At 38.9% G+C, this 27,008-nt stretch overlaps 1 protein-coding gene across 4 annotated transcripts in view; it reads right to left on the bottom strand.

Moving 5' to 3' along the window:
• Window positions 1-27,008, bottom strand: part of LOC123958476 (multiple C2 and transmembrane domain-containing protein 2-like) — a 38,038-nt gene that overhangs the window by 9,411 nt on the left and 1,619 nt on the right. For 3 of the 4 annotated variants that reach the window (XM_046031812.1, XM_046031811.1, XM_046031813.1), the window contains exons 2-17: window positions 18,268-18,823; window positions 14,207-14,254; window positions 13,069-13,186; window positions 10,665-10,807; window positions 10,007-10,083; window positions 8,539-8,653; window positions 8,322-8,354; window positions 6,416-6,586; window positions 5,136-5,266; window positions 4,409-4,595; window positions 2,945-3,038; window positions 2,728-2,830; window positions 2,449-2,551; window positions 2,158-2,259; window positions 1,985-2,059; window positions 943-1,062 (exon numbers count right to left, since the gene is read on the bottom strand). In XM_046031812.1, coding sequence (XP_045887768.1) covers window positions 943-1,062; window positions 1,985-2,059; window positions 2,158-2,259; window positions 2,449-2,551; window positions 2,728-2,830; window positions 2,945-3,038; window positions 4,409-4,595; window positions 5,136-5,266; window positions 6,416-6,586; window positions 8,322-8,354; window positions 8,539-8,653; window positions 10,007-10,083; window positions 10,665-10,807; window positions 13,069-13,186; window positions 14,207-14,254; window positions 18,268-18,774 — 2,127 coding nt within the window. In that variant the 5' untranslated portion in view covers window positions 18,775-18,823. The remainder of the gene's footprint in view (window positions 1-942; window positions 1,063-1,984; window positions 2,060-2,157; window positions 2,260-2,448; window positions 2,552-2,727; window positions 2,831-2,944; window positions 3,039-4,408; window positions 4,596-5,135; window positions 5,267-6,415; window positions 6,587-8,321; window positions 8,355-8,538; window positions 8,654-10,006; window positions 10,084-10,664; window positions 10,808-13,068; window positions 13,187-14,206; window positions 14,255-18,267; window positions 18,824-27,008) is intronic. The other variant, XM_046031814.1, reaches the window with a different exon arrangement.

Consider the following 27,008-nt stretch of genomic DNA (forward strand, 5'->3'; position numbering starts at 1 on the left):
CTTGTATGATTTGTGTGCGTGTGCGTGTGTATGTGACAGTATTATCCCTAATACTTAACATCATATAGGGGGGGGGGGGGGTATTCTTCAGAATTACATTATTAAGAATCTTTTGCCATAAAAAAATGTATGGTTTAAATATTTTCACTGCAAGCAGTTAAAGCACAACTCAAAGCTAAGGAATGGCTTCTGTTCAGATAACAGCCCTGTGCTGCAGCTCCCATTTTCACAGCAAATTGAACAAACTGTACAATTGGCTTGAGTACAGTATCTCTTTACCAGTCTCACGAAAGGATGCAGAGCACAACTTTAGTGCCATCTACAGGACGTCAGCTGCAAAAACAAAAGGAACTTTCCATGACCTTGACTGCCTGCATAGTTAATACACAACTTGCTGTATGCCGCTTCAATCGAGCAAAATCTGGGAGAGAATAATGTCAAAAGGATCAGCACCCACTCCACTCTGCAGTTTAAAGACAGGGGCTGAGAGGCTTCTCCTGTGTTTCTGTCTTCACACTTGCTTAGCACTTGTATTCAACAATGGCAGGATGGAGAACACGCCTTATCTCTGAAGAGCCTTTTAATTGGACTTCTGTCTGCATAATGGCGTCTAAATCTAACCGAGCACAGATTGGACAGAGGGTTAATGAGTTGTCAGGGAAGTAGAACAAAAATAGACTCTATCTCGGCTCCACTGGGACTCCACCAGTTCCAGCTGAGGCTTTACTCTGCATCCACAAGACAAGCAACACTGAAAGCGTCCACTCCAACACAGAGCCAGGCCAAGCCTGCGTTTCTGCTGAGCCCAATGCCGCATTGATTAAGATTCTCGCTGGGAGAGTTCAAGTAGGGGCTGGCCAGACTGCAGTCGTCTTCCGCAGCTTGGAGGGAAAACAGAGGGAAATGCAGATAGCGTGTTGATAAGCAGTTAAAGGACTTCACCAGGAAGGCTAGCAGGCTCCTCTGAACGCTCTCCCATTGGAAGCAGCTTTTGATGTACTGCAGAGTCGACATGATAGCCCTGTACAGTGTCTGAACACGCAGCACGTTACGGGCCAGAACCTGAAAGACAGATTATAAACATGCAAAACACATAAATATTTTAGTAGTTGCCACATGTTTAAAATACGGATAAAAATTGTTTTCATTGTGTATAATTTTATATAAGATGTCTCTTTTTATGGGACGTTTATTTATACCAAACAGGAAATGTCCAGTCAGCTAGTGCATTAGTGGGAGTAGCTGGTATGTTTTGTTTTGGAGCCATTGTGGTCAGGGGGCAAAAGAAAATTCAGTAATATGACCTGATTTTGTCAACCAAGACTTTCAACATTAAAACAGAAGAGAAACCTGCACGTTACAATCCGAGTCCTCCGTGTGTAAGCCAATTTTGGCTTTACTGAGCAATGTATTGTCTGACAACAATGAGTCTTTGTGGGAAGTACAGACAGTCAGGCACCCTGTCTCGCACCCTGTCTTGCATACTGTATATCAAACTAATGTAGCGGAACAGTGGACAAGAACTCAGTCACAGTTGGGGTCAATTAAAGCTCAATTCAACTAATTCAGGCAAAGGAAAGTCTTTGGTTTGTGAAAGTGAAGTGAAAATAGTTCTTATTCAGTTCAGATCTAAATCATAACAAACATGGTAACATTTGTACAACTGGCCTTCTCCCTCTCTTTCTTTCTCTTAGCTCCTATTTGTCTGCTGAAATTTCAATTATCAAGGCATCACAGGAATACTGTGAAAAGTGCAGTGACCTCTGACCCTTGCCCTCTTTACCGTTGCTCGTCATGGTTAAGTTATGGAGTTTAGGGCTGCAACCTACCTCTCGTATGTAAGCATATGCTGCTCTGGATGGATAAAGATTAACTAAACAACTATAATTAAAATCAAATAGACAATGTTTATAACAAAAAATTCACTCAGTGCAAAATGATGATTCCCCAACCCCGGAGTACATTAATTAAAGCTGGGTCAAACCTTTTTGGAAAATTTTTGATTATCCTCTATGAATCTTCTCTCCCTTGGTTGGAAGGTTCTTATACCTGCTCTGATCTGATAAGAAAAAACGAAAATGAAGCAATGAGAATCAGGCCCGTCTTTCATCGCCACCATGCACTCATGTCCTCTTTACAGGCTGAACTTTTACTTACGGGGTTAAAAATAACCTCCAGCTCCAGAGTGATGCTCCCCTTCGACAGCCCACCTAAGTCCTCTTTCTTCAGCGGGTAGGTGATCTGTTGTCTCCTGCGGATCTGTGGGACAGAAAGGGCATCAGGTGCTGATCTCAGGCATGAACCTGACCATCAGTCATGCTGGATTACATTTTAGCAAGTCTTCAAGCCACTGGAGTGTTATCGCCCTCTTCACTTTCATTTAGACACAGAGTGTAAATAGATTAGTCTCTTGTCTACATGACAGACTCTTAGTGAGGTAGTGTGTACCGAGAGCAGGGGAATGGCAACTTTTCCCAGGAAGTCTGGCGCCTTGTCTCCATCCTCATCAAAGATGGTCACCACCAGAACATCATGAATGTCTTTGACAGGGCTGCAGGGACAAACAGGGGGGTCAGATGCTTCTCACAAACCAGCACACTCAATAACATCATAACCCAGTTTTTCAGTTTGTTGTCAAAATGCATACAGCATACATGTGATTCAGACTACACACGTCATGTAGTATTACTGAGAAAATGTGGTTGGAAAAAAGACACTAAAACTGACAATGTGAAGACTTTATTCCACTCTGGGTGGAGGCTCTTGTAGATTGTGTGGGTCTGCAGTCTGTCGTTCCCCAGTTCCAACACACAGAAGGGATCGCTCTTGCCTGCAGAAGACAACAAAAAACACTTTCGCACACATACACACACTGGGCTCTCTCGATCCTTTTTAATTTGACACCAGAACAAAGAAAGAGCTTTAGTCCGAATGTGAGAAGTACCATTTAAATCAGCAGCCAGCAGATCTGCAGCCTTGATAACTTTGACTTGAAGGAAACCAACATCACGGAGGTTTTTCAGGGACCTTTTCCAACTCTGTACAAACAGTAAGCAGACAGGAAGCACGAAGGTTTGGATTCACATTAGAAAACACTCAGAGAGACTGTCATAAGATTCGTGAGCCATACTTTCTATTCATTCAAGTGAGAAAAAAATGGCAGAAATGGTCCAACTATTTCACAATGTTGAGAAATCCTTTAAAAATATAAACGAATCAAAATATTTGCCCCAAAAATGAATCATGTCTTCCTTGGCACAAAGCGATCCATTATTAGATTTCATATTAATCAATCATAAAGAATGTTTATAAACTAGCCATGTCATCCGTATTATTTTCACATTAGAAAATAAACAATACCTGTGCTGTGACAAATGAAATGAGTTTTAAGGAATTACTATAAATGCTGTTAGAGCATTGAAATACATTTGTGGGAAGCTGTGACATCTGGGAATTGAAGCATGTTGTTGGAAAATTAAAAAGATACTTTGACTAGACATCAAATGGCCACTGCACATTATCTTCTTCCTTGCAAAAATTTTAATCAGAAACGAGCATTTTCATCCTTAGACCAGGTACTTAATGAAGGCATTGAGGGGTTCAGGCAATTTGCTTCATTCTGCATTAGAAAGCTTTCACTTCAATTGCTGACTCATAAATCTCACCTGTCAGTATTTTCTGCAAGAACTCAAACACACCAACAACACATGAACAGTCCATGCTTGCCATTGCGCTGCCACGCAACTAAAATCCAATTAAATCCAGTTAATCCAACTTCACCATGATGGAGTACCCATCCTAAATTTCAAGTTTCTGCAAGTTTTGTTTTCTTACTTGTCTGGCATGACCTGAAACCAGTGGTTGCAAGACAGGTAGGCTATAACAGGATTTAACATCTAAAAACTTGTATGCTTAGAAAAAAAAGGTTGATGGTGAAATATGCATGCTTTTTAGTTAATAGACTAAAACATGAGGCAAACTGTAATGGGATGGTGCTATAACCGCCACCCAGCTGTACCTTAAAGCAACACTTACAGTCATTCTCACTACATGACCTCCTAGCCGATGGCAGGAATCATGGGAACAGATTAGACATAAATAACCTTAAACTAACTCAAGCTTCAGATTAACTAAATTTGGATTGAACGTTCACTTTATAATCACTGAGACTACCATACATTCATTTCTCTTTACTCTTGCCCTATTGTAAAGGTATTTTACTTGCCTTAATAAACAAACTTTAGACTGATCCAAAGTCCCTGCTTTATATTTCAAAATTTAGATTTCAAAAGATTTTAATGATAATCAAATAAAAGTTTCACATATATTGAGACTTCAATCAGAACATGTAGGTGGTGATGCAACCATACACTACAGATAGAATATGTACAGCAGAACAGGTACTCACATAGTTGTCTAGCTGGTTCTGATATTCATGATCTTCGTCAAGCGGCGCGGCACAGAGGTCAGAGATGGAGACGCCGCTGCATGTGTTCAGCGTGAGGAGGAACACCAAGCTTCCTCTCCCATGGTCCAGGTTTTGTGTGTACAACTGCCTCTGATTAAAAGGGACCCTGGACAGGTCGACTTCACACCTGTACACACAAATGTACACAGGACACAGGCCTTCACAAACTGTATGCTCACGCAGATAAACGGTTGCAGTCATGTGTGGTCACACACATGCACAACAGTGTGCACATGCACAGGCATAAAAGCAAGTAAACACACAACCACGTTCACAAGATAAATAACATACCTGTGCACACTTATTTCTTACAGCGCCAGCCTCTGTTTTTGATCTTTGTTGTATGGTAAGGTTCAGTGGGCATTTGCTTGGATAGCAACATTATGAAGGTTGCACAATTACAGTAACAACACTTAAGACACTAAGATTAATCGTTTTTTTTTTTTACCTGACTGGACAAAGACTCCACTCTTTAATTTTGGTCTTAAATTCCAAATTATCCAGTGGAAAATCAAGGCAGCTGTTCTGGAAATGTCCTATCTAAAAATCAAAGTTTTTTTAGTTCACAAGTTTCAGGCGTTCCGTGGCAAAGCAAATTGCTCCCCTACTGGCTTTGTTGGGTGACTTCACACACATGCAAACACTCAGGTTCTGAATGCAGACTCACATTCCCAAACACTCCTCAGTCCTTCGTCCTTCCTTGGCCCAGAGCTCCACCAAGAGGATGTTTGGACTGTCCAAGAACTGGTTAAACGTGAACCTCTCTCTCCACTGAGGGTTGGACACTTTACAGTGATTCTGAATCAGAAATGAGGTTAGAGCATGAAACGGAAAAAAGAACTTCTTCACATGGATGTGCCATTCAAATTCAGATAACAGAGTCAACAAATATTGATAACCTAATTTTCCAGTGATGTTTTAATTGTTGTTAACTTTTTCTACATGCTTTCAGTCAAAATGTCTGAAAACATGAACTTTTATCACAGGTTTGTAATTATCTAGATGGACCTTAACAATTAGCCAGTTTCAGTGTGTCCAGATTGTTTTTATTTGTTTGTGAGTATGATTTTCCAACAGACTAGTGGGTGAATGTTTTGTTATTTAGCAGCTTCAGAAATCTGAATCAGAAACTCCCTTTGCATAAAAAGTAATTACTGTCACTTTGAACCGGCATATAAGAAAAGAAAAGGGAAAGGAGCAATGCTGCTCATTAGCATGCAGCTTTGATGTGTAATGAATGATGTTGCAGAATAGCAAGATAATCATCAGTGACAGTAGCTACAGAGCCAGCAACACGAGAAAAAGAGCATCCCTGCTACACTTCATCCAGCAGCTGCCAGGAATTTCATGTCACACAAACAAAAGATCCATTTTAACGTGTTCCATTACTTTTTCCAGCACACCCCTTTTACGTTATCTGTGATCACATCAGAGATTATAAGAGCATTAACATTTGCACTTTTAAAAAGATTACTGTAAAGTTAATTTATGTATTTAATTTAAAGTTACTCTGGACACAGCATCAATTATGGCACATGTGAATGCTAAATGAAATAAATAGTATATATGCAGAGATCTGCTGCATAAAATACATTCTGATGTATAACGTCAATCTCTAGCTAAACAAACTGTAAATCTAATAAATACACAAATCTAAATGTCTGGTTTCAACAAAACATTTCCAATATTTTATTTAAAACACCACAATCATTTTACCAGATTAGCACAATTCTACACTTGTAAAAGAGAGAGAAGAAAAGAACAGGAAAGAAAAATATGAGATTAGGGAAAAAGGTGAAATAACATAGAGAAAAGTGAAGAGAAAAGGAGCAGAGGAAGGGGAGTGCGAGGAGATGAAAAACTGAGGGGGTTTAAGAACAACAAGGACAATTCAAGAGGAGGAGGGGAGTGGAGGAGATGAAAAGCATTAGTCCAAGCATCCAGTACCTTGCTTTTGTATCTCTGCTCTCCCAGTCTGAAGCGAACAAAGAGCTGACCTCCCTGAGTGTCCAGCGGCAGCTCCTGACCCTTGACCAGAGTAACTGACACAACAGAAGTCCACAGCTGACTTTTCCTCAGTGTCTCTGACAGACAAACGCTCTGAGAGGAGCCTCCCGTCTGCAGGAGAGGGGTTCGAAACAAAAGAGAGAGGGGGAAATAGGGAAAGGAGGAGGAAAAAAAGAGATTCAGAGAACAAACAGAAAACATGATTGCAACATCTGGATATCGCATACTTTAATCAAATCAAATCAAATTAATTTGACGTATTTGCAGCAAGCAGAGACCGGAAAGTATGTCATGCTTCAAGCGACATTACAACATGCACCCTTGGAAGACAGCTGAATGAGACAGTATTATCTCTCTTCTCTGGTGAAGAGAATGAAACTGTTCCTTCATTTCACTGAGAGATAAGGCAAAGCCCGTAGCAGCTACAATGCAGAGCAGCGTCTCTCTTCCATATATAACTATAGCACTGTGGGGGGGGGTAACTTTAACCCAGATTCAATTAATACAGATCCAGCTGACATGTTCGAATATGCTGTCCCACATGCAAAGGCAGAAAATCACATTTCAATTAACAAACTGAACTGCAATGACTGCACTTGGCACAGTACAATAAGCATCTGAAGTATCAGGGGAACATGCACTTGCTGGCCTCTTTATTAGGTATACCTGCTCAATAATGCAAACCATTTGCAAACACAGAATCATGTGGCTGCAACTCAATCTATAAACATACAGACATGGTCAAACGTTTTTGGGTTAATTCTAGGAATGAGCAAAGATGCCAGATATGGTGGTTGAAGCATTTCAGAAAGAGCTGGCCCACTCAGATTCATACATTCATGCAGTACAACCATAGACTGTATATAAAAAGAGTACAACGGACAAAGTGTACAGAAAATGGCATGATAAGAAAAAAAGCGCATCCATCCAGCAGCTGCTCTGTGGGTTAAAACGCCTCATCGGTGAGAAGTCAAAACACCATGACCAGACTCATTTACTGGATAAGGCTGGCAATATTCTACTTCACTACCCCATCTGTGGCACTCTGTCCCACGCCCATGCTTTCCCACAGGCAATGTCAATCTTTAAAAAAGGATTACACATTTTTTAAAGCCGCACTATGTAACTTTTGAAAAAAAATAACACATTCTTGTTCTTATAAACTTTTTCTGCTGACTTTGTTAAATGACACTTTATAGTATTAGATACTCAGTCTCCCTTTATAAGCTTTAAAAGGTAATTTCCTACAAAAGTATTTGCATCAGCAGGACAGTGTATGTGGGATCAATTCAAAATAGAATGTCAGAGAAAATCAGATGTATATCTGAAAATGCAGAATATCAGCAGAGAGTTGTGCATTAAGTCGGTATGGAAAAGAAGTACTTTGTTTAGTGAATACTTCAAAAACTTTAGGCTGTTTTGGAGTGAAGAAGTGGTTCTACTCAGTATTAAGTAGGTCTAAAGTACACTGTTTTCTTTACAGAATGTGGTGATTTGCTGCCCTCTTGTGCAAAGAGACACAAATAATTCAGATCACCTTAAGTACAGCAAAAAATGTTGTTCAACCAGGAGACACCAGGTCGGCTTCACGGTACCTTATGGTACTAGTTTGACTACTTTGAATGGTACCGAGGGAGGTCATACTCTGAGCCTGATAGAATATAACTTCATTCATTATTCATTATTTTATACCTGAGAGGAAGTGCTACATTTCTTTTTCTATATTCCAGTATACTTTTGTTTTTATCCTTGGTGTAATGAAGTATCTCTTTTATATTTGGCAGAAATCTCTAGAATGCTAACCAAAGTGAATGTGAACGTGTGTGTTCCCTCCATCATGCCTTACCCTAACACTTCGTTTTCGTTTTTGGGGCCACCGCTGCCAGCAGGAGCATGCATGTTAGCAAAACACAAAAACACTGGTTAGTAGGAAATACATTCGGTAAAATGTGTTATAAATACAATGCACAACAAGTATCCCCCACTGCCAGATAACATGCATGCATATATATATATATATATATATATATATATATATATATATATATGGGAGGTTGCCATACATTGCCTCTTTTGCTGTCTCCATCTCTGAGTGACAGACTCATGTCTACCAGCACAACCCCCATGTCCTCCTCCAGGCTGTTGGGGTCGTCCAGGGGCAAAGACAGCTCATTGACCCTGAAAAAGGGGAATTTCATGTTCAATTAAAGTTAAACAGATCTGGATCAGAGATGGGCAGTCATGTGCTATTGAGGCTGCCGTGTTTACAGGCCCGAAACACAACAATATGTGGTTTCACAAATCATCGATCACACTACTGGACACTGAAAGCTGCACTGGTGCAGATGTGGCTAATGTGGTTTCTAATGTGGGCTGCGGAAGCAGGACCATCATTTTATAATTAAATATAAACTGAGCTTCAGTATGTCACATGCAATCCTGCAATAGCAATAGCCCTGCAATAAATGCTACCTTTATGTGGTTCATCGTTCATCAAGTTTTGTTGACAAAGTTTCAGATAGGTGTTATATGACTCTATGGTAATTTTTAAGGCTGCAGCTTGCAATAGAGAAGTCACCACAATGATCAAAGCGGTGAATTAAAAAAACAAAAACAGCAGATAATAAGCTCCACAAAGATAACACTGACTGCAGGGCTGTTGTATTAAACTGTGCATCTGTAGAACAGTAACGTGATAATTCAGGAGATGGACCTGAGTGTTGAGGCTGGTTAAGAATTGAGCTGGACTTTTGGAAGGAAATGAAAAGGTGGGTTTGTTCATTTGTTGGGTAAAGTGAAATCAACTTTCGAAATGACAATAAATGTGGGAAACCAGTCATAGTGTAGCCCCTAACAATTTATACAATTCTCATGTTTAGCACAAACTCAATACCAAGGTTTGCGACATGATTGTTTTTTAAATCTTTGCTTTTTGCTTGTGAAAGAATGGATAGTTTCACATCTTAACACCAAAATAAAATAATTACAATCTTTGACTAAAATGGACACTAAACATCGACATAATGCAATCTGTGACAAGGGTCAAGTTTAGTGTTAAGGGGTATCTAACCAAAAGCGTTTGGGAACCACTGCTTTAGTACATCAACAGTACAATTAAATTACACTGGAACTACACTATTCATAGTTAAGGAGAAAACTTTCCTCCAAGCTATTTTCATCACTTGTACTCAAAGTAAATACTTGATCAATATACTGATATATTAGCCAACAATAGCTTATTGCAAAAATATAATTATTAGCATACTATATCTCGGCCAATAGGTAAGAAGACATTGCAGTATCAAAATGCCAAAGATATATTCCACTCACTACATATCATGGTCACAAATGATTTTAAAAACAAAAACATACTTATCAAATGTGTTTGTTATGTGTTTATGTACTATATATCTGATATATTGTCATTAGATTTTGTTTAACTCTCAAATATTGATATCAGTCTCATCAATCCAGAAGCTACACACTCCCAACTGCTTCCAACACACTCCACATTATCGCTGAGGCACTCACTTATTAATCTCTAGATCACTGAGGGTGACACTGGCGGAGCCCATGAAGTCATCAGTCGTCAGATCACGGTCGTATACCTGTGTCATGTCAAACACCAAGAGACTGTCGATACAGAGCCCATCACAGAGTATACAGAGTACAAGTATTGCAACAGTGAGTGGCTGATTGCATGTACACCACGATCATGGTTACTGGTTACTGTGATCATGTTGTGCGCAAACTCATCAGCTGTGGATTTTGATAATAACACACATTTTCATAGTTAATTTAATTCACAGATGAAATGTCGGACGGTTTCAGCTTGAGGGGTAGGCCGTTGAAACATTTGGCTTGAAGGGAAATTCTCGGTACGAACAGTTGTTGAATATAACACTTCATTCATGTTTTGACTTATCCCATACAACTGCGAATCAGACCTCCCTCGTGCATTGCTCTAGGATCGCACCACCTGAGGTACAATCACGGAAATCCCCCCAAAAAGCACCGTGCATTGCAAAAAACCTTATCAACCAGTGAAGCACATTGAGCATTATAAAGAAGTTCTGACACTTTACTGCAGTGCTCTTCCTTCTGTATGTCTGACTAATACAAAGGCAACATGGTAAAATAATGAACGTTTTCCACAGAATAATGCATCTAATCATAAAACGTAAGTTACCTTGATGTACAGTTTCTGGTTCAGATCCTTCACAGGTAGTGAGAAGGTCTCATTCCATGTGGGGTTAAGGTCTTTATAAACCACTTTGCTTTTGTAGAACGTTTTCCCGTCCAATTTGAATTTCACATAAGGGTCACTGGTACCTAAAAAGGATATACACCAACAACAAAAAACAATGCAGTTTGGATTATTATCTGTTACTTCCTGCTGGTGTTCTTTACGCTGATCAGATTGGTAGGGCGGTTTGGTGTCTTGCTAAACGACACCTCACCAGTACACATCGCTGTTGATGGAGGGGAATAAATATTAACTAACAGAGCAGCTGTTAAAGGATTTTATAAGATGAACTGATCAATCAAAAAAGATTTTAATTTATAGGCAACAAAATATCCCTTCCCAACCAAGCTGTGAAAGGACATTGGTTTAATTTCTGAAATTCATAGTTTGACAGAATTAAAGACTCCACTCCTTATCTTTTCACTCCATGCTTCAAAAGCAGGGATGGCTTGCCATTGTGACTGACTGTAATGAATACTAATGAAATTACCCTGCTTCTAATTTCCATAACTAGGTTTCTAAATAGCCTTTTACCCTTGTTTCTTAATTTATAGGGAAATGTACTGGTTTCCAGTAAAAGGGAGGACCTGCTCATGATGTCATCTCTCATGTGTCTGTTTGGAGGATGTGGTTTTTTTCCCTCCTCAGCCGATAGGACCACAACTTCCTGAATCAAAAGCCAATCAGATTTTAGCTTCCACTGTGAAAAGTGACAGCAGCTGCAAACTTTGTTTGTGTGTGTTATCTAGTGTCTCCTGTATCACATGTAGCTAAGACAACAGGTGGGGGTAATACACTGTCATGAAAAGTGCTTTTTTACTTTTATATCTCATATTTGTGGCTGCTCCACCAGATCATTTTCACTCTGAGGTAAAGGAAGTACAATCTGTGACCAGCTGAGGGCAGCAACACAGTTTGTGGACATCAGCTTATCCTCTGTATCCATGTCCTGTATGATTATGCCTGGTTCTGTATGATTTTGCTGTTACATCATCAGCATATTTTACTGTTTTTGTCAGTGGAGTCTTTGATACAGTAACTGTTTCTGGTAAAACAAAAAGGTCTATCTCTGTAGGGACCTTAATGGAATCCATAATGTTGAGAGACACAATTTGAGCCTGTCAATGGCAAAGACAAGCACGTTAGTGCACATACTTTGACAGGGCAGCCCTTTTTTACAAAAATGTTGTCCCAATTATTCACACTGACACAACAACATGGGAAATAGGGTGAAAAATACCAACGTTACCCTTTAACTTTACCCAGAGCCTGATTGTGTAAACACAAAGCCAGACCAAAGAGAAAATTTAATCCAAATGCGTGCCTAGTGTGAAAGCCCTGGAGCAAAGAATGTTGGGTGTGGCTTAGACACGTTGTAATATGCTATGTGGAATCCAGCCCCGGCTGTTACAGGACCTTCACCGCTAACCTGACATTCAGCTGTCTAAGGCGTCCCTGGAGTCAATAACATAGTCTGTAAACAAACATCATTATCGAGCCAAGGCTAAACACAAACACTGTGGCCAGTGCAAGCGTGATACAGGACACAGTAAGCGGCGGTTGCAACATGTGATTGACAACACAACAGAAAGAATAAATGAATAACAGTAGTAGTGCTTCCTCACTGCGGCCCAAAATGCACATGTATGTCAGAAATTATGACATAAATGCCAAACTGTAAAAACCATGTGTGAGAAGTAATACACACGGTATATACAATTATTGTGAAAGAAAACTACTACGGAGGACGCAGCGTTTACTGCAGTTGTCAGATTATATAACACGGCAGGAATGCAACACTGGACATAGCCAATGTATCACTAGCTGTAGAGCTCATGAAATCTCTAGGTGGAGAAATCACATGGACAGAAAAAACTGGGAAGTTAAAGTGATGACGTGCTCACCAAACACTGATTTTCAGGTTTAGGAGTGTAAAGCAAAGTAGGAAAGTGAATATAACTCTACCACTACACTCTCATTTCCTTTTGTTTCCTAATGTGCTAAAGCATTATTTGCTTTGGCATCTAACCAGTTACCTTATTCTGACAATTAAGGTATCATTTTACTTCATGGTGGCTGAAGATCCAGTTGATTTAGTGTTGTTTGCATAATATCAGACTCCTAACATGTTTCAGGTTTTTCAGAATCTTACGCTCTGAGCTACAGTACAGCCACAACCACCCTCTGCATGCACGACAGTACATGAACACAAAGAGTACGATCTGCTCTAAACATTATATTGTTCATATGTAAAATGAGCTGTGTCCCTTTTTGGCACTTCCCTGTTGAAATGTCTTACCATACAGTATTTGTATGTGCAGTAGCAGAGGTAAGATGAGTTTCTTACCGCAGCGGTCCCTGATGACCAGGTTGCGTCCTCCCTTCAGGTTGATGGTGAGCAGGAAGGACCTGGTAGGATCCCTGATGTTCTCCGACACACTGAGGGTCTCGCTGGCCATCTCACACTGGATAACACACACACACACACACACACACCAAAATGTTGATGAGATTGTTTTGTGTTTTTTGAAACATTTTGAAAAATGCAAGATTACAAATCTGGCCTGGCATCTGATGCTGGCTTTTGGCATGTGACAGCTTTTGATAGCTGGTGCAACAGACACATTTCAGTGTGCTGCACCAACCTGTTGAATTTCCAAATTCTCTAATTTGATATGTTAACGTTTTGATTTGATTAGAATCCGTCATACAGTCATCATTCGTCATTACGTTCTTCTCTTCTCTTTGTAAAGTCACAATAAGCTTAGGGGTTGAAGCACATGGGGCCAGTTTGCATTTTGTGCATGTTTATTATTCTTTTTAGAATAACAATAATGTGAATTTTGGGCTTTTTTCCCGACTTCATAACACATGGCTAAATCTCTTCTACTTCCACTTAATCGTTTCAAAATCATACATGCTGAAACTCAATAGTTGTGAAATGTATTTTACTCCTAACTTTGTACGTTTTTAGTTCTGCTTTTTAGACCATGTTTTTGATACTGTTTTTGATACAAAATAAAAAAGCAAACTTTCTGGAAAGCTTTATGGAGTTGTATGATGTCTATGCTTCATGTCCATGCAATGGATTTTTTAATCACTCTTAAGCCTCTCCACCAAACTGAGCATCTTTCAGAGAATAAACCCTGGTCGCCTGGAGTCACCCAGCTCAGCCTCCCAACCCTGAACGGCCACAAAAGCGAGGAGGACACACACTAAATGCTGAAACACACACCGCCTACTGTCCCATCATGTCCTGAACACAACACAATAATCTGCAGTTAAACTATGACACAGCTGCTAGACAGAAACAGTCCAAAACAGAGTAGAGTCATTTTAACCACAGGATAGAACCACCTACACTCACATTTTGAGTATGATGATATTATTAGCGAGATAATAGTATTAGTATACATCATAGTAAATAGTGTTAAAATGACATCAGTTCAAGAACACAAATTAACAAATTGGATAACAACACTTACATTTTGGTTGTCCCCGTCTTTTAACGTGTGATCTTCATGATTATCATACTGCAGAGACAAAGATAATAAACATTTAAAAAATCTATGCTTTCATCTACTGAAGAGGAAAGTCCCACATTATAAAAAGAGGGAAGTTTGAGAGCTGATCAGTTGAAAGGCTCAGGAGCTGATCTCTCTTTGGCATTTCTACCACCATCACAAATCCTCTGTGCATTTATTAAAAATTCCTGTATCCTGGGGACTGAACAGCATTAAACGAAAGAATTATAGTCTGCCTTGTTGTTCAGTTCAAAGTAACTAAAAGGCTGAGCCTTTACCTCCCTGTAGACCTTAAACCATGAGGAACTGAACATTTTCATTTTGTTTTTGAAAAAGTAGTGCTGAATATTTAATATAAGTAATATATATATATATATATATATATATATATATATAATATGCATATCCAATATATTATACACTATTTCTTATAGGGACCTAATGTCCTACTGTGTACTGGTCACATAACCAGGAGAAAGTGCATCTGTTTAATAGCCTCCATCTGCAAAAAGTCAGCATTTCAGTAATTAAGGCAAGGATAGGGATTTTCCTGTTGTAGCCAAAGACTTCAATCCAGTGCACAGACTTCAAAGACTGAGGCCGGATCAACTAGCTCTTGGGCCCCGGAAAAATTTTGTTTTCTTCACACTGTGTACTCTATAAGTCTATTGTGTAAAGTAAGCAAAGTCAAGTCAATTATATTTGACTTGCATTCCTCCAGTATTCCTATACTGTAACAGCACTGACTGTAGTAAATTGTGAAAGACAACGTAAGTTATGGAATACACACCCTGTAAGTACTGTCTTAACTAAAATAATGACCGTCTTAAAATAAATTTTGACAAGACTAAAAAGTCTGAAGAGTCGTTAAGCTAGAGTAATGCTAACATCAGCATGCTAACATGCTCACAATCACAGTGATAACATGCTGATGTTTAACAGGTATAATGTTCACAATATTCACCATCTTAGTTTGGCATGTTAGCATGTTAACATATGCAAAATTGCATGAAACAGAAAGGACAGCTAAGGCTGATGGGAATTTTAAAGGTATTTGGTCATAAACCAAAGTATTGACAAAAAATGGATGAAAAGTTTCACATGATGAAAGATGAAAAGTTAATTGATCATCAAAGTAATTACATTTCATTCTGAGGGGGGCAACAATGTCTGTTGCTGAGATATTATTATTATTATTTACAATGTTATGCCCAAAAAAGAGAATTCACACTGGCAAATTACCTGAGCACAATAAAATGCCCTAAACTGAGAAAAGTTCTGACAACATACAGACTGAGTGAACACGGCCTGGCCGTAGAAAAGGTTTGCCACAGACAGAGCTGGCTACCACAAGAGGAGAGACTCTGCTCCCAGTGAGACAGGGGACAGGTAGAGACAGAGCTGCACTTTCTAAACTCATGCATTTCACATTTTATACTTGATTGCTTTTTTTCTTTGATGCTGATTATTTTATTATTTATTGATCCTAAACACAAAATTACTTCTATATACGACTGACCTATGGCGCCCACACACACATTATGAATTGAATTGTTCTTTTGTAGCTTTGGCAATATTGTTCTTTTGACATTCATGTCAATAAAGCAAACTGAAAATTGAAATTGATATTTCCCTAAAACCTGGTCCATCTGGTAGATGTTATCATAAACACTCGATAAGTGATGCTATTTGAGGTTTTTTTTAAGGTTTCAAAAGTGGAGGTTTTGTGTTGACATAACTTCTAAATGCAATTACATCACAGTAAGACTATCGAGGGTGTGGTGCAAAGTCATCAAACATTCACTATTTGCTGTCCTTATTCAGCAACACATGGGGCGGCTGTGGCTCAGGAGGTAGAGCGGGTTGGCCGTTATTGGCGCTATACAAATACGGAGCATTTACATGGTTCAGTCATAGTCATCATTTAAGGTAAGCTACTGTGATACTGAAAGACTGCCAACTTACAGAACGGACCCGAAATCCTGCTTCAGAAAGTAAGGCACTGCTAAAGGTTTAGAATTGTCTTTACATTACCTAAAAAGTCATTATATTATAATGCCAAATTATTCCTATATAAACCTTTTGCAAACAGTTCACTCCTTAAATTCCTACCTTTGCATTGGTACTGTAGTGGACATGCACTACCCAGATCATCATAATCATTAATGTTTACGTGACAAAAAAAAAGACATGGGTAAAAGTCAGTCTTTGTTTTTATGGTGTGAAGCACTTTGTGTTTTGTATGAAAAGTACTATTCAAATAAAGATTGATTGATTGATTGATTGACTGGACTAGACATAAATAGAAGAGATAAACACCATTCATAAAACAACAGTCTTTTGGCAATAAACTGTTGGCCACCTATTTGAAAGTATGTTGTACCTCAGGGTCTCAGACATAAATTGGGTACAACATTGCATCATTCTCTTTACAAAACAAATGTAATGAACACATCTTGCACTAAAGGCAGTTTTTGTCCTTGATGCATTTCTGTCATCTGTTTAGTGACGTCTGTGGTTGTCTCTGATGCTGTGTTCTTTGTAAACATGTGCTTTGTTTATGTCTGGCTATGTTTGGTTTTCTTTCTGCTGTAGTCACGTCTCTAGAAAATACATTTCAGGAAATAAATGTTCAATTCCTCACTGTAACACCCCTAAAGACTTATTATTTTTAAATCCAGTACACCACTATTAAAGAGCAAAAAAAAATATATGAAACATATAGGTTTATAAGTTTAATATAGTTAATGTAACTGCCCAGTGATTCAACGTTTTTAGAATAAGGCTAAAATCAGAGATATTTACAAATTCCTGACAGCTGCAGAAATTAGCAAGCCCAGTATATTTAAGTACTGTCAAAAACTACTACAATACGAATTGACTTTCATGGAGCCAAAACAACCTGCAAGGCACTGACCCACCAAGACTCCATGGCCATTCAGCATATTTTCTAGATGAAACTGAAACAGTTTATGAATGTACTTCATTCATTTGAGTCTGATGTAATGGTACAAAAGAACTAGTAGGCTACCAGACGTTCAGCTAATTGCAGGTCTTTATTAATTTACTACTCAGTAGTAAGTAGCCTGTCTGCCGCCTATTGTCCATGAGGGGGCAAGGCAACATCTACAGAAATAAATAGACAGAGAGGGAACTCAAAAAAACACTAATTGTTCAAGTTTCTGTGGAGCAAGGTGGAAAATGCTGGTGTTAGAAGTATATCTAATCTTACAGGAAATATTTTGTCATACACAATTACAATGCCAAGTGGGACCATGTTCAAATCCTGCTGCTAAAGGTGTCACAATGGTGCAAAGACAAGCGTCACTAAATCTCATGCCTTGGCTGTATGAAAACACACAGCCAGAGTTTGCCCAGTGCTGCTGTAGACTATTGATTTTGGAAAGGATCTCCCATTTCAACTTGATCCACCTCCTCCAAGTTAAACTTTGTACATCCCATGTAAATACACCTGACACCTCACACACGCCAATGTACAATAAACCAATTCACTAGAGATGCGTTATCTCTTTACCTGTAAGGAAAAGAACAAAATACAACACTATATGAGTGTATTCTACTGTCATGCTCACTGTATATGATTCTACAAAAGCATTAAAATGGAAACATTAATCCAAAGTAAGTTAGTTGTCCAAATATTAAATTAATCGGCAACTATTTTGATAAGCAGTGAATCGTTTTATGTAATTTTTTAAGATAAAAAAGTCTAAATTCTGTGATTCCTGCTTCTTGAATGTGAATCTTTTCTGGTTGTTTCACTCCTCTATGACAGTAAATGAAAAATCTTTGGGCTGGGGACAAAACAACAGACTTAAGGACATCATTTTCTGACATTTTATAGACCGAACAACGAGAAAATAATTGACAGATTAATTGACTATGAATATAATCTGTAAAGTTAAAACTTTATTACAGTTTATGTAAAGACCTTTGCTTATGTTTTGAGTACTGATCTGTTCTTTTCTATACTGACTCAACATTTCAAATGCATGTGTCTGTACCTGTGAGCAATCCTGGGACACCTCCACAGTGGGAAGGTCTGGGCTGTAGACAGTCATCATTTCAGGCAAGGCCAGCTCCTCAGGCTCCATACCCCTGGCAGGTCTGAAGCTTTTCTCCTCCTCACAGAGAATGTTGATTGACTCTTGGGAGGAAGCCCAGTCTGTGCAGTCCACGGGCACACTTAGTGTGTGTTCACTCCACCCAGCTCCACCGCTACCTACTTCCATCTTTAGGCCACTCCCACCACTCCTCAGGCCACTCACAGGCTGGATAAGCGGTGTGGAGGGGTTGCTGTAGCTGGGAGAGTTGGACTGCTGGAACTGTGTCCTGGAGGAGACGCACTCCTGCCTCATGTCCCTCATGTCGGGAACGGAGGAGCTCATCCGATGGTCCATGCTGTGTTCCAGCTGGATGACGGCCTTGCTTGAGCTCGCCTTGCCTCGCCGGAGGTGCGGCAGCATCTTTTGGCGGAGATGCTGCAGCATGCCCGGCTTCTTGGCGTCCATGATGGGAGGGAAGTTTGGTCTGTTTCTAAGATCTGGACATCACTGACAGCTATAGTGTAAAAAAAAGAGACAGGGATGAGTCAGTCACTGTGACATATCTACAGCTAAGACCGACATTAATCTGTCTGTCTCACGTTCTTACAAATCCAGACATCCACAACTGGCTGGATGATTGCATTTATGTGAAAATCAAAAATGTTTATCTTTAATGTCCCCTAAATGTGATATGATTTGACCTTAAATTCCCCACAAACATGACACACACACTAAGACTACATTCAGACTGCTGGCCTTCCGATTTTCTTTCTAGATCTGCCTCCAGTTAGCTCCGGTTAGCTCATACTTGCTAACCCTCCCAATTTTCAGGGAGTTTCCGTATTTCAAGAGAGCCACATGTTTAATTTTGGCTTTTGTGAAGCTTTTTTGTTCACCGCGTCTCCATCTGGCGGGGGAACAGCTGCTCTAGAGTGACGTCAAAGTCACATCAATTCCGACTGAGTACCCAGACTCAGGTCGCATTTAAAAAGATCCAATCTGTATCGGATTTGGACCACATATGAAAGTGGCCCAAATCCAAACCAGAAAAGATCAGATTCCATATGACTTGGCGTGTTCACACTGTCATAAAAAGATCAGATCTGAGTCACATTTGAGCACTTTGGCCTGCAGTCTGAACGTAGCCTAAGTGACTTTCATTTCAAAACGCGTGGTCATTGTTTAATGTGTAATACCCTTTATGCATAGGTGTCATTTATACTGGGGCCACTGGGGACATGACCCCACCACATTTTGAAACGGCTGATTTTATCTCCATCATTTTTGGAAAGCATTTGTTTAAAAAAAAAATTAACTAACAAATGAAAGTGCTTTGAGAAAGGTTTTTTTGCACAATAAGAAAACATGCAGTGCAATTTAAATATAGGAGAAACAAATGTGCATTGTCCATAAAAAATTAATTCTAAAATGACCCAAAAACATGCTTGTGCCTATTAGCAACTTTAACAGATTCTTGTTTTCCATCCTGTTCCTGTGAACATGACAAACAGCTGTTGAGCCAGGTTAGTGACATCTTGTTTCTCTAACGTTAAAAAAGCATGCCACATCGAAACAACAAGGCAGTTTAACTTAACATCTAAAAATGTATTATCTTTAGCTAACTTTGTTAATGTTATTACTTAAGTTGTGTCATATTTTAGAGCAGTGATATTGGACATGCCTTATATGCGCTGGTGCTTTCTATACAGATGTGATGTATGTATGTAGATGTGGTTCTGGTGTTTTGTTCGATCAACATGGTGTTGTAGGCGTGTATGTGATGGATGACTTACTTGTGCAGTCAACATTGTGGTGCGTTTTATGCTCATTATTGTGTGTTGTCGACTCTGTAGTAGCCTACACTATGTCCTTTTGATGCATCATTATGCAATATTTTTCCTGACCTGCTGTAATGTGTAATTATCTACTCCGACCTCATAGTGATCCCCACCGCTTTTCAACGCCCTTGCCGTTATGAATGTTTTGGGATGAGCTTACTTTCAGCTGTCAGGGCGTAGTTACAGAAAACTAATGACAAATGCTTGAACAATGTGATATCTAAGGTAAAGTCAGAATTCACTTCATATTTAGAGTAGATATCAGAAGATGCAGAATCAAAAATAACAGATATAACACTTAGCAAGCAACACAAAACAATATATTTTTCACACCACGCTTATTCAGGATACAGTACTGTAACTGCAGTGCAGACCAATATGCAAACACACGAGATAGAAATAGCCCCATCTCCAATCCATAAACATGAGATGACACATCTAACACAAGTTTAGGATGTGTTGTATTGCAGGTACAGTAGTCATAAACTACACTTATAAAAAGGTACTGTAATTATGCAGAAACTGCAAGGCGAACATGAAAAGGAGAAGGTGTGTATAATACAATAACACTACTAATTGTTTATTCTACACACTGTTTCAGACCTTTGGTTAAATACTAAGCTCCTACAATCTTTCAACTGCATCATGTGGTCTTTGAAGAAGACCATGAGATGTGGTTGAGATTAGATTATTTTGTAACCCAAATTTCACACTTGATTTGTTAAAAGGTATTTACACTAATGCTGCACATTGAGCTGACTTGTTTATGCAGTAAAGCCTGTGTTTTAAAGCAGCCATGTACACTGGGAACACTAATGAAATGATAAAACTTTTAGAAAAACTAGACACTCCTGCTCTTCATTTTGCACTGTCAGCACAGTGCAAGAAAAACATACGAATTACTACGCTTATAAGCACGCATACTCTGCTTTCTTCATTTAACCACATGAGAACATTTCCCACTAGGCATTAGACTCACCCCAGAATTACACAGGTTAGAGAAACAGGTTGAGTTAACATTACATTAAGTGCTCCTGTGAGATATACATGTACAGTACACAGGTTATTTTTATCAAAGAATATATTGCATACAAATAAAAACCAACAATAAGAAACAGTATGTCCAGAAAATGTTGCATACATTTGAATCAGACCTCAAATATATATTCCACTGAACTGCTAGCTCATGGATTATACTGTACGTGTATTCTGTTTAATGTGATCACCAGAAAAAACTGGTGAAACTGAGATCTAATCTTGTTTTTGGAACGCAGCCACTATAACATTTTTAATGGCTTGTGTGTGTGTGTGTGAGAAAGGGTGTGTGTGTGTGTGGTTGTGTGCATTTGGCTGAGTCACCTATCATTCATTCACTGTTTACCCAATGCAAATTCTGTATAATAAGATCTCTATCCCAAATAAAATTAACAAACAGCAGGTAGACAAAGCAGTCAGCCTAAGCGCATATAGTGGTGCGTCATTAATGCTTTAAGCTTTCATTCATCTCTCTGAATGATCTCTACATTACACACAGCAGCAGTAACTGCGCAGACCTGCCCCTGCTGTCGCTGCGACTGCTGCTGATTTTTGTAAAGCACCCGCAACATTAACATCTTACTGGTCTCATACTTTGTACTGTCACTGACCCCGACAAATGACCTGCCCTGTTATCAGCTGGCAACAGGAAGTGGAGGAAGACAGTGGGGAGGAGACTGATCAAGGAAGAAGACAAGAACCAGTGTTTACCAAACCCACAGAGATGTCGACAGAGCCAAACTGAAAATGCAGTTTGGGATTGAGAGTCTAAGCATTTTACAAATTAACTATTCTCAGCCACACTGATAAATAAGAGCAACATGCTTACAACAGTTTATACAAATTTGCTGATGTAGTTTTCCTAGGAATTAGTAAGTATACAACCACGTATCTCTATAACTAGTTTGGGGGAAAAGACTAAACTAATAACTCTGATATCTGTAGCCTAGATTCAGAATTATCTAACCTGACCCAAATACAAGGATTATATGGTGGATCACTGAAAGGGTGAGTGAGAGACAGCAGGCAAAGGAAAAGGACCCACTGGCCTGACAGCAACCTGACTGCGGATCAGGGTGGGTGTTATTCACTTGATGACTGACTGAAAGCAGTAGTTTATCTAAAGTATACAATTCTGTCATGATCTACCGATCTACTGGTGTTTGAACAGATACATTGTGTTGCAACAGTTACAAAATGTTTGGTCTGTGTTAACTAAAACTTTCAAGCCACGATGAAATGAAAGATACATTTTAATCCTGAGTCCTTGTGTTAACTACTACTTTTCTTCTCCATGATGACTCATCTTGAACTTGGAGGCAGTTACATAAATCCAATCAAACTGATTGAGATTTGCAGTAACAGGCCAACCACACCCCTCACAGAAAAAATGCACTTCAGCTTGTAGGTAGCACAGCAATCTTTAAGTAGGAGGTGTGTATTTGAATTTCAGCTGGTGAAAACTTGCAATTTCACCAGTACCATCCTCTTCCTGAACAAACAACACAGGTGTAGGAGGGCAGGGTGGAGTCCCATGCAGCTCCAGAGCTCTGCATTGCTCCATAGCCCTTTGCTAAACCACGCCCTGCACACATTTGGTGCACTCTGACATGATAACAATAAGAATAAGATGCTCTAACTTCCCTTTCACTGTGACTTTAAATCCACTATGTGTAGAAACATTGTCATGATTAGAAGATCTTTCAAATTATTCTGATTACATGTTATTTTGTTAAATTAAGACAGAAATATGTGATGTCTATGTGTTGCTTCCAACTCATTTATCTTAGTGTCCCTGAGTCAGATACAAAGTCTACAAATATCGTCTGCTCAAATCAATGTATCTATATGACAATGTATCAAATGACTAAAGTGGTGGCTCACAGTGAAAACCCCAGTTTTAGTGTTCCACCATCTTTCAACTCATTGCTTTGGTTCCCTTTTCAGTAGCGGCAGCGAAAAAGCTCTAAAAACCTAGTGTATCCTACCTGCCCTGCACCAAACAGCAGAAACACACATTTAGTGACAAGCTTGTGAACATAGTGGAGAATTTGACAGCCAGATGTTTCCCTCAGGAGCTGACCAAAATGAATACAGTAAAAGTAGAGTGAACTTTAGACTACCAGTCATCAAGTGGACAGAAATACAACAAATTAATGCTAATGTTGCTCTGTATCTGCTGGATGTGTAAATAAGCAGCTGTTTGCTACTAGTTCACCGTATCAGCTTTATAAGATTTTGATATGTCAGTGGTGTGTTTATAGCCTGTTTCCTCTGCCCCCAAGGGGCCAAAAATAAAATAAATAATTGCAGGTTACTACATGGTACACAGTGTTAATAAGCATCTCTCTGTGTTAGATAAAGCACCAGTCATGTTCTATTGAACCTTTCATGAGATTATGAAGACACTAAACAGCATTTTTTATATGGCCAAAAGTCCATGGTAAACTGGTTACCCAGACAAAGAGCCCTGGAGGTAGCACCATTCTGTAGTTGCAGTCAGAAAACAGGAAACCAGAATGTCTCTTACCTACTGGTCTGTATTGGTCACAGCAGACAAACCAGTGCATCTGCATGACAGCATGAATGTCAGAGCATCTTGCAATTAACTTATATTCTATGATCAACAACTTCATAAGCAACCAACATAAAAAGTCAGGATACTATACATCATGGAGGAAAGGTTTTTATATATATTGGAGGCAATTAGCAGCTGTTTTAGCAAAAATAATGTTGTGTTATGCTTGCTGCATAGTCAGTTCTGCACAACATTACAGTCAAGCACAGTTTGGTTACTCACTAAAACTGGTGTCAAAACTGTAGTGCTCAGGTGGATCTTAACTGTGCTCTGTACACTGCACTCTGTAGTCTTTAAACAAAGACCCTCCACATCAATCATTAACTCTGAATAGTCCCAGTAACAGCTCCATTATGAACCATTACGACAGCCAGGAGGATTTATGATTTTTAGGATAAGAGCATCATGGGAGCACCGAATGACCACAATAGCCATGTGTTCAGTACTGCTGTAGTGTCATCGAGCAGGAAACATTACAGTAGGTGCTTTCCCAAAGATATTTATGTTTACAGTCCACTGCTCATAAACAGGGCCCTGGTCTAATCATAACAGGCATATACAATCAGGTGGTCACACAGTTGGGTGGGCCATGACATTCATTTGAACTGCCAGTCAAGCCAGAGGAGGGAGCCAGACTTAACCTGGGCTAAACACATATCATTTACAGTACACAGAGTACACAGACTACACAGCTGGCCAGGTGTCACTTTCATCAAACTTTGATTAAACAAATATGAGCCTGTTCAAGTTTAAATGGCAAATCGTTTCCCTTTTACAGTACACCCTCCTGCCAGCCCACCCTGCGGAAGCGTGAAGGTTATTACACAAAGCCAGCCCAGGTCAAGGAGACCACTGCCAAAGTATCTATCCTCCACGCAGACAACCTTGTCCAGAAATTACATTTTAGTCATTTATCTGACTCTCTTACGTAAAGAAAAACTCAGCGAGATGACCAGAAACAAACAGGACACCTAGTTCTGTGATAAAAAAGCAACCAATAGTGCAAAGGGTCAAAGTTCACAGCATTGAATAAAAATGATGATAATGGATGGGGAAAATTAAGTAACTATCATGTGTTGATCATAGAGAGTGACAGTGTATTCGGAAAAAAAAAAATATGGGAGCATTGCTCGGCAACAAAACAATAATGATAATTATTGCAATATAATTTCCCTCAATAACAACACAATAAATGTTGAATATATTATCTATAGATATTTGGTTTAATTCATTTGATTTACAGACAAATTAGCACTTAATTTTTTTAATAAAAATATTTATTTTGTTGAGGAAAAGGGACTGAAAAAAAATTTACTAATCATATTTGTTGAAAAAGATTTTATCATAATAGTTTTGAATGTTCTACCTCATATTTCTTAAGTGATCCACTGTCAGCCTTTAAACTTGAAAGAAATAATGATTTGACTCGTGACAATTATCGCTTTCAAATGATATGAAATGTTTTTATCGTGATAACATGAAATGTTTTTATCATGATAACATGAAATGTTTTTATCATGATAACATTTTTGGCCATAACACCCAGCCCTAGGAGCATGTAGGACAGAAGTGAACAAACACGCCGGGTAAACCTACAGTACATGTCATGTATAAAAAACACTATTATACAAAAATGTGTACGATAATATTTAATTTTTTAAAAAACAAATCAGAAAATGTTCAGACTAATACCATGGCAACTAGAATACACATTTACCCTTTAAAGATTTCTGATTCTGCTGATAGCAAAAGTGCATGAACTTAGGTAGTAATACATGTGTCAACATGGATTTTAAAAATGTCAAGAAAGTTGACTTCTATTGTTGATGTAGGAGCCTGAAGTGCACCATATCCTTATGTGAATATCCTTATGACGAACATTAGGATGGAGATCTGAGGTACAATAAGAATATTGCACTTACAGTTACATGTTAATAGTCAACTTTTGTTATTATAAATTATGTAAATTTTCCCCTGTTAAAACTCAATCTGAATAGATGCGATTCCATAGCAAGCCACTGTTATTACGGGTGCTGGAGCAGGCTGACACATTTACCGATGACGTAAGAAAACCATGCACATATTTCTACTTTGATTCCACAAATGAGGTCACCACAATTTGAAAGACTTGAGTTTTACAAAAGGCCTGACTGACCACAAATAACGGAGGATGTCGTTTTAAAATGATACTAGGTTAATCCGTTGTTAAACATGAATGCACTTTTGCAAACTGGGTCATCTGAATGTTTGAGATGTGAATAATGAATGAAACAATGATTTGACTGCCCAAAACATGGATTTTTAAAAAATTTTAAATGACCTCTATATAAATTCTCATTCTTGCGGCAGATATCAGGTAATCATATAGGGGAGACTGGGGATGGTTGTAACATGGGTCAGTTGTAACACATCCAATTTCTCCAATCAGGATCAAGTTACGAATCACCTTATTCACAAAAACATTTTGAGGTAAAAGAGTTATTTTGTTAAAGCATTGCCTGCTTTGTAGTTAAACTCATCAAACTTAAATCATGTTTGCTGTGTGTCTATGTAGACGTTTTTCATGCAAGTTGTTAGTGCTAATGTTTTAGCTGTAAGCTGTGAGGTAAGCTAGTTCACGCTACAAGAGTGTCAGTTAGCTGTAACCACAGTTAAAAATGTTTAGTTCTATTTATGTTGGTTTTTTTAACTTCAATATGTATCTGACACACAGTAATGTTTGTTTTATTATTATGTCCAAATGTTAGTGTAAGACCTGTAGGCTTCCTTGTGGGCCTGTGACCCTGCTCTCCAGGAGTACCATTTTTCTGTCAATGCAATACAAACAAGCACAAACACACACACACACACTTAGGCCCCATCCACACTACTACATTTTAGTTTATAAACGGAGAATTAAAACGAATACGATCTCGGTCCACACCAGCGTTTTAGCTGCGTATCAGAGTTGATCTCTGTCCATATTTAAAGAACTGAAAACACACATCTAGTGGCCGTTCACAGACACTGGGCATGTGCGTGCCGGTGTAAACATGAAGCAGATGGTCTGTTCCGTAGTTACAGAAGATTTGGCGAAAGAATAAAGTACTACAGATGTGTTAGAAGTGTTATCTGCACAGACCCAATCAGATAGCCAAAGTTGAGCATCTGCGTCATCGTTTGTAAAGTCCTCAGATTTTGCCTGTCTTCACTAAAACACTCTGTGGCGTTTCAAAAAGAAAAAAAGGGGGGGGGGGGGGGGGGTTACA

Source organism: Micropterus dolomieu, linkage group LG20 (genome assembly GCF_021292245.1).
Source record: "Micropterus dolomieu isolate WLL.071019.BEF.003 ecotype Adirondacks linkage group LG20, ASM2129224v1, whole genome shotgun sequence".
NCBI lineage: Eukaryota > Metazoa > Chordata > Actinopteri > Centrarchiformes > Centrarchidae > Micropterus > Micropterus dolomieu.